The sequence below is a fragment of the Leopardus geoffroyi genome, chromosome C1, assembly GCF_018350155.1.
Source record: "Leopardus geoffroyi isolate Oge1 chromosome C1, O.geoffroyi_Oge1_pat1.0, whole genome shotgun sequence".
Lineage (NCBI taxonomy): Eukaryota > Metazoa > Chordata > Mammalia > Carnivora > Felidae > Leopardus > Leopardus geoffroyi.
The window spans coordinates 100,101,483-100,109,647 of record NC_059328.1 but is presented as its reverse complement, the minus strand read 5'-3'; the positions used below and the strand labels follow the sequence as shown (position 1 = coordinate 100,109,647).

At 55.5% G+C, this 8,165-nt stretch overlaps 1 protein-coding gene across 1 annotated transcript in view; it reads right to left on the bottom strand.

The window, feature by feature from the left end:
• Window positions 1–644: 644 nt before the first annotated feature.
• Window positions 645–8,165, bottom strand: part of PTGFRN (prostaglandin F2 receptor inhibitor) — an 84,753-nt gene continuing 77,232 nt past the window's right edge. The window contains exons 8-9 of the mRNA XM_045478804.1: window positions 3,903–4,208; window positions 645–2,400 (exon numbers count right to left, since the gene is read on the bottom strand). Coding sequence (XP_045334760.1) covers window positions 2,234–2,400; window positions 3,903–4,208 — 473 coding nt within the window. The 3' untranslated portion in view covers window positions 645–2,233. The remainder of the gene's footprint in view (window positions 2,401–3,902; window positions 4,209–8,165) is intronic.

The following is an 8,165-nucleotide window of genomic DNA, read 5'->3' as shown; positions in this document are numbered from 1 at the left end:
CCCAGCAGTGGCGGTTTGAGACCACAAGGCACAGCATGTGAACACCTGTCACTTGCCGTGTGTCTGGCGTGACCCATCCATGGTTTTAACGCATACCTGGGGCCACCTGGCCACACTCACAGCAAGGTACCCTTTGCTGTACCAAGAAGGGCCTGCACTACGACAATCCTGAACCTTCTTTTAATGGTGATAACTGTGTGGACTCAAAGGGCACTGGTGTCCCTAACGTAGCACCTGTGAATGTGTGTTCCCTCTTCCGTTCCCGTATATACAATCACCTGGGACCCACCTCCTCTGAGATAGCATAGTTAAGAAACAACTGGTAGAAAAGACCCGAATCTAGTGCCATCAAGGCCTCCTCCTGTTCCTCTGGTCACCCGTGCTCGGGTGGGGCAGGTGCTGGGCTTGGAACTCATTTGTGCCACTACCGTTAACACGGCGTCTACCGTGAGTGGTCCCCTAGGTGGGCAGGACAAAAAGGGAAGCGGGGTGGCAATCTGCCTCCTGGGGGTGACTCAGTGACAAGGGCAGAGTGGGCTGTGGGCAGCGCAGGGAGGGAAGCAGCGGGGACGATGGTGAGCCGGTGGGCGGGGGAGTGTGGCTCGTCTGGCCCCTTGTGACAAAGAGCCGCACATGAATGGCCATCATTTTGTAGGACTTTATTGCTCAAAACAAACGAATCTTTTTTCCCTTCGGAAGACAGAGCAGCGTGAGATCCGTCAGAGCCAGGATGAAAGCGCAGAGGATTGCAATGCGGGGCATGACTCACCAGTGAGCCTCAGAAAGCCCACTGGGATGCTTCCGAAAGGCCAGTGCTATGCAGGGGCAGATGCCTCGGGGAGCAGAGGAGCTCTTTTGGTCCGCGTCCTACTCCGGGTACGAGCAGTCGGGCAAAACGGATTGCTCTCAGATCTACTTTGTAGGCTGTTCACACGGCAGTAAATTGCTGGTTTCCTTCGTGTTCCTAACAGGAAAGCAAACATGCCACAAAGCGTACCCTTGCTCGCTGACCCCCGGCGGGGGGTCTTACGACGACTTGAAGGGCTGAAAAGGTCATGGAAAATGCACGGTTCTTCCAGGCAATTTCTGATTCTGTGAAGTCGGTCAGTCTTGCAAGCAGCAATACACCTTCACATTAAGGAGGCCAAGCAGCCACGAAGGACGTGGGGTACACGTGTGGGTGTCCCTCGGTGGCCGAGGCCTTCGCCTCCCACGAAGGGCAGGAGAGGGGGACTGAGGTGGCGTCCTCCTCCAGACACAGCCCCGGCACCCCCGACACTCCTGGCCCGAGCCGAGGACAGCTGACCCCCCAGGACCCTCTTCTGCGCTCCCTGGGGCCCCCTGAGGCACGGCGGCCTCAGAACCATCGGAGTGAGGGCCTGCTCCTTCCCTTGTCCCCAACCTCGTCTTCCTTGAGGACCTTCTTACTGCCCCGGACAAGAGGTGGCTGTGTATTTTTCTTCATATTCATTCTTAAGGCTAAGGTGGCAAGATAAGGTGCTTGGTGGGGAGCCAAATTCTAGATTCCAGGGCCATTTCAGCACGCTCACATAAAGCAAATACGAAAGAAATGGAAAGGGGGCAGAGAAGCAAAAAAAAAAAAAAAAAAAAAAAAAAGGAAAAGGAAAAGAAAAAAAAAAAGCATTTGGGCTCAGTAAGAAGTTACATACTGCAAGTTTAGATTTCAAATGTCTAAACCCCTGAAAATATGGGGTGGGTAGGGTGGTCAAAGCCACGAATGAGCCTGCGGCACAGGTCTGTGTTGTCGCTGGGCCGGGGCGGACGGCTTCGTCTAGCGGCCCTCCTAACACGGGCCCGACACGGAAGCTGGCTCCGGCGGGCAGCTCTGTCCTCACCTAAGACAAAGAACTCTGAGAGCCACCGTCCTTCCTCACCGCGACCCCTCGAAACCAAACATACAAACACACACAGGTCAGAGATCTATAAACCGGTAGGAGAAAAAAATTAGACAAAGGGTAACCATTAAAAAGCCGCAGCCGGGAACACACACACGCGATTGTTCTACCAGAAAGTGCCGTGGGAAGAAGAGTCGTGGGCTGGTAAACGTGTCCGCGCTCAGAACTTGACATGCGGGGGGGAGAGAGCGCCCGGTCCCACCTGAGATCGGAGAGGACTGGCTTCTAGTGTCACACACTGCGCATGAAAAAGATCGCGGTCCTCCTCCCGCCCCGTCGCTCCTAGACCGCCCCTGTCGCGGCTCCCCCGGCGTGGCCTAGTCCATTTCCATGGACATGAGGCGGCGGCGCTCACGCCTTGTCTCCTGGACCTCCTTCTTACAGCACCAGTGGGAGCTACAGTACCCGATGAGGCAGGACAGGAGCCCGATGACGGTGGACAGGCCCACGCCGATCAGCAGCGGGTACTTGAAGGCGTTCAGCACTGGAGGGAAGGAACAGGGGGATGCCGGTCAGTGGTGCGAGGAGGCGGCTTTGGGAAGCCTGCCCCCTCCCCTCCCCTCCCCTCACCACCCAAGCAGGTGTCCCCGCGGGGCCCAGCTGGCACTCAAGCTGTCCCCAGCACCTAGCGCAGCGCTCCGGGCAGGAGCCCTCTTATCTGCCCACAAAGTGAGCACATGACACCCCGCCCGGTTCTGTGGGGGAGAAACAAAAAACCGGGAGGAAGATTTCGTTCGTTTGATGTCTCTGAATGTCAGCTTGCTTTTTAGGGTTTTGGCAGGAGACTGATTTTTAAAAGTCAGTATAAGGGCGCCGCACATTCAGCAGCAGATGCGTCCTTAAAAAAAAAAAAAAAAAACACAACACTGTTCATACATCAATTCTGTGCATCGAATAACTGAAGTGTACTAGCGGGGCTATTTTAAGTAACACTAGAGTCGATTATCCAGGAAAGTGAATAATTCCCTCCCTTGTTCAGGAAATCTGGCTTTTCATATGGAGCAACTTGAAGCAAGGAATTTCTGCGATGCAAACGGGATAAATGACGAAGTTTCAGGAATGCACAGACACGGTACGGACCGCACACCCCCAAATCCCAAGTCCCTTCTCCCAGAAGCAGCAGCACTCTTTGCGCGGGTGCTAGCACGCCTGCTGGCAGCTGGCATTTAATGTCGCTCACCTTTCAGAAGAGCCCATCGTACGGCAGAGGAGACAGCCACAGAGGCTAAGGCATCTGTGGACAAGCTGGGGCTCCAGTTCCAGTCTCCCCCACACTGACATCTCCTCAGGGACACCCACTCAAAGCTCTCCCCTAACCCTCGGAGGCGCCAGGGCTTTAATTCTCTCCGGGGAATTTCCCCATTAACGTGTACTCTGAAGTTTTTGCAGAGAAGACAGGTTTCTCATTAGCCCAGGAACAGCTGCCCCCACTCTGGGATGCTCGGCGAACAGAGGGGTGGGAAGGGGGCCCTCCGACCACCTAGTTAGAATGACTCTGGAGGCCGGTGTGGGCCAACAAGGCAGGGAGCCCCCTTCTCGTCCCAGGGTTCCGGAGAGAACCCCCTGCATGCTAATGACACCAGTTGGATCCTCCCTTTTCCAAGAAGCAAAACCAAGAGGGCAGGAGGGGCAGGAACCCACTCACCGCCTCTCCCGGGGCCCTGAACCCGCTCCCTCGATGCCGTTCTCTGGCTCTGCCTGGCAGAATCCATGCCAGCCCCGTGACAGGGAAAGTGGGTCTGCACAGAATTCGGAGAAACCATCAAACGTCTCTCCGGTAAGTCCTAACCACCACCTCCCGGTGGCGGCTCAGGCACACGATGCCACACCTGGGGTAGCAGCAAGGCCTCCTTCTGCGTGCCAGCCCAGGGCAGGTCTACAGAGAGAGAGAGGGCCGGGTGCTGGGTGGCACATTCCTCGAAGGGCGGCCACCTGACCCTGTCAGCCGCCGCACAGCCCAGAGACGTAACCGGACGTCCTCCTTACCATCCATCTTCACAGTCACAAAGATGGGCTTGGAGTAGATCTCTGCCTCCTTCTGCCAGGAGCCTGTTGGGGACCTCACCCACGGGGTAACGGAGCAGTAGTAGTTGCCAAAGTCCTGGTCCTCGGAGCCATGGACTCGCAGCAAGAATTCCAGCACGCCGACACGCTCCAGGCTGAGCTCGCTCTTCCGGTCTCTCTCGGCCGTGGTCACAATCCCCTTCCGATCCAGAGAAGACAGGAGGACGGGAGCCTTGTCCAGACCGAAGGAGTGCACCGCGAACCAGGACACGTCAAAGGCCATGTCGTCTGTGGATTACAGACCACGCCAAAACCCCGGGTCAGCGCAACGGGCGGAAACGCCACATGAGGCTAACACGCGCGTAACCTCGCCAGGGGCCAGCGCTGGCCTGTATGCCTTGGGTCTCACTGGATCCTCGCGACCCCACGATGACGGCTCTGTCACACTGCCCGCTCAACGGCGGGACCAAATACCTTATTTGAGGTCACAGAGCCAGGGGCGGGAGAACGTGTGGCTTCACCCAGGGAGCGTAGCTGCGGACTCTGCCTTTTTTTTTTTTTACATTTATGTAGTTTTGAGAGAGACAGAGCACAAGCAGGGGAGGGTCAGAAAGAGAGAGAGACAGAATCCAAAGCAGGTTCCAGGCTCCGAGCTGTCAGCACAGAGCCTGACGCGGGGCTCGAACTCACAAATTGTGAGATCGTGACCTGAGCCGAACTTGGACACTTAACTGGCTGAGCCACCCAGGCGCCCCGACTCCGCCCTCTTTTTTTTTTTTTTAATTCATTTATTTTGAGAGAGAAAGGCAAAGGGAGAGTGAGCAAGGGAGGGGCAGACAGAGAGGGGGAAGAGAGAATCCAAGCAGGCTGCTGTCAGTGCAGAGCCTGATGCGGTGCGAGAACCCACGATCCGAGAGCAGGAGTCGGATGCTTGACTGACTGAGCCACCCAGGTGCCCCCAGAATCTGCCCTCTCTACCCTGCTGCCACCGCCCAGTCCAACGGGCACCCCAAACTGTCTCCCACAGCAGTGTTCCTTGACATTTCAGGCAGAAGAACCCAGACCCAGAGGCCGCTAACCACGGTCAAGGACAAAAGGTACATAAAGTGACCTGTACACAATTCAGTGTCAACAGTTTAGATTTTATTGTTCTCAGTCCTTTTCTTCCCCAGCCGAAGCACTGAAGTTCCAGACAAGAGGGAAAAAAACGTCAAACTGAGAAAATTGAACACAACTTAACAGTCCCAGAGAGGAATACTACTGAACCTTAAAGTACCCTGCAAAATGAGGGCTCTAACAGCGTCAAATAAATGAAGATGGGCATCTGACAAAGAAGACTGGTACAAGAGGCAATGCTCACGGGGTGTGAAGTCAGAGCACACGCCATGAGCCCCTGACCTCTTCCTCTGGCCGTTCCCAGTGGAGCAGCAGTGTCAGAACTGGGACACATCCAGCAGGCAAGAAAGGACCACGAGGCCACAAACACGGTTTTCTCTCTCTGTGTTTAAATGTTTATTCACCTCTCAGAGCCAGTGAGAGAGAGAGACAGAGCGTGAGCAGGGGAGGGGCAGAGAGAGAGGGAGACACAGAATCCGAAGCAGGCTCCAGGCTCTGAGCTGTCAGCACATAGCCCGACGCGGGGCTCGAACCCACAAACCGTGAGATCACGACCTGAGCCGAAGCCGGACGCTCAACCGACTGAGCCACCCAGGCGCCCCCAACACCGTTTTCTCTCAAATTCACTTGACAAGGCTTTCTGCATACATGTGAAATTACCCCACGTCTGTTAAACAAAAAGTAACATTTATTCACGAGCGAAAATACACTGGTGACCTCCAATAGCGCTACGTCAAGGCAAACGGTATTCAGGTGCTTACGTATTAAAAGAAAAAAAAACAAAAGCAAGACTTTGTACAAAATTATCCACACGGTTAAGTCCTTTCCAACTTGCTCTGAAAATGCTAAGCGCCAGAGCAAACCTCAGCTCCCTACCCACAGGATGACAGCTCTCCACGCCAACGCTCAAAATACCTGCTTTCCCTCCCCCTCGTCCGCTGTGGCACTTGAGCAGAAAATCAAGATTGTTCTCAGTGTGTGGGTCATCTCTTGCCAAGAAGACCAACTCCCCGGGGGAAGGGGGGGGCAGAGGAAGTGCTGTCAACATCCTCACGCCCTCACGGTGCCAGGGCAGAGGGGGCCCCCGGGATCATGGTCACGTGCTCAGTGCAGCTGTCGCCTGCGGACGCAGGCGCGGTTACCGAAGGCAAAGTCACAACTGCTGTCCCCGTTATGTGGGCTCCGATTCGTGCCCCAGTCCCGCCGCGCCTCACAGAGCTGAGGCCGGCCTGGAGGGCCAGGCTCCCGGGCTGGACCAGTACTGGAGGGCCACGTGGCCTGGAGGAGTGACTTAATTCCCCGCGGCTCAGTTTCCTCGGCTGTAAAATGAGTATGAACGGCTTCACCGTGGTTAAGTTAGCTATGTCTGCAAGATGCTTAGAACAGCACCTCGCACGTAGGAAGCGCTCACTAGCCCTACCTCCACAGTACGACACACACGGTTCACAAACAGGTGCTAACAGGGAGGGCGTTCGCGCCTGTCGCAGAGGCTCGCGGTGCCCGCCCCGACCAGCTGCTGACGGTGCTGACTGCTAACACTCTCACACCCGTGCCCTCTTGCCGAGGGTCAGCCTCAGCTGATGGAAGCCACCTCCTGGAGGTTAGGAAACACCCTTGCTCCCCAACCGTTCAGCCTGTGAACAGTGGCTGACTGACGGCGGGGATCTAAAAGCCCAGTCCCTCACCTCAAGGAGGCCATACTCTGTGGTACAACCCACGCGCCAGAACTCGCCGTGGGGAGCTAAGACTCGTTCTGAAGTCACGTCTTTGCCTGGCTTCCTTCCCTTGCCCGGCTGGACTCCCTCACTCCCTGGGCGCACAACTTCAATTCATCACTTGCACACCTGTCTCGGGGCTTTGCTTCTAAAGGGCGTGACCTAAGACACTGCCTCTAAAGGGCCACACGATCTGCCCCGTCCCTCCCCTTCTGGGCACAAGAGCGCCTTGGCGCTTGGCCCACGTATGTGATATGTCCTTTCCAAAAGAGAATTCCTTCACGGCCCATCGGATGCGTGAGGAAAAACTGAATTATAGCGTGTGCTTAATTATTCAGAACCTTCCACCCACACCGTCCACGGGTGCAAAGTTCTGGAAAACTGATCTGCATGATAACAGCCACCTATAGCTTCGGTAATTACCCTGGGGGAAAAGACTCTTATATTAAGGGCATGATTAATATACGGGGACCCATTAATTTGCTGAGAATGAACATTCACATGATTTATTTTTGCACATGTCACAAACGAGCTTCAAGGGTAAACATGGTACCAACCGCTGAAAAGGGTGCACCTCCCCTCCTCCTGCCAGCCTCTATTACTTTCACTTTCGTTTCTACTTCTGAATCCCACTCTGTCCCCCCCCCCCCAGTCCGCATCTCAGCTTATTCGAGACCGAGGCACCCTACCCCGCACCTTGAGAACAGAGCTAACCAACTGGTGGCTTGGAGGGACTTCTTTTCTTTTTCACCAATTCTTCTTTCTCCCACCTCTAAACCTCAACCATGTTGAGGCTCCCTGCAAGAACCAATTTGGTATTAACCAGCTAGTCCCGGGGTCCATAACCTGCAGCCCGCAGGCCAGACCCAGCCCACCACCTATTTTTGTCAATAAAGCTTCGGTGGAACACAGCCAAGCACATTTGCTTACATACTGTCCGCGGCTGCTCTCGCTGCGGAGGTGACTGCTGCAGAGGTGACTGCTGCAGGCCTCCCACGAGGCCAAAAATACCTCTCACCGGAACCCTTCATGGAACATAACTGCTGACCCTGCAGTAGTGGCTACCCGAACCGCGGGCCGGAGGGCCTGCGGCCACCCAAGCCTCCGCTGCTCGATGCCAGAGGGATCATGCCGTTCACTCTGGTTTCCCTGCAGGCCGTCCTCGCGTTGCTTACAACCTGCCCTGAATACAGAATGAAAACCTGCTTCCCGTGCCCACCCCAGGGCCACGCATCCAGTGGTCTCTGCGCAGAGCTCGATTCCTTTCAAACCCTGCGGGTCTAAGTGTCAGGCGAAGACACCGACTGGTCGCTGAAGGGGGCCAGGCAGAACAGGTGTAAGACTGATGGCCCACGGCTCCCAGGCGTCCTGTTGGCAGTGCTAATATTTTTTGCAAAGGAAAGGTTTACAAAGG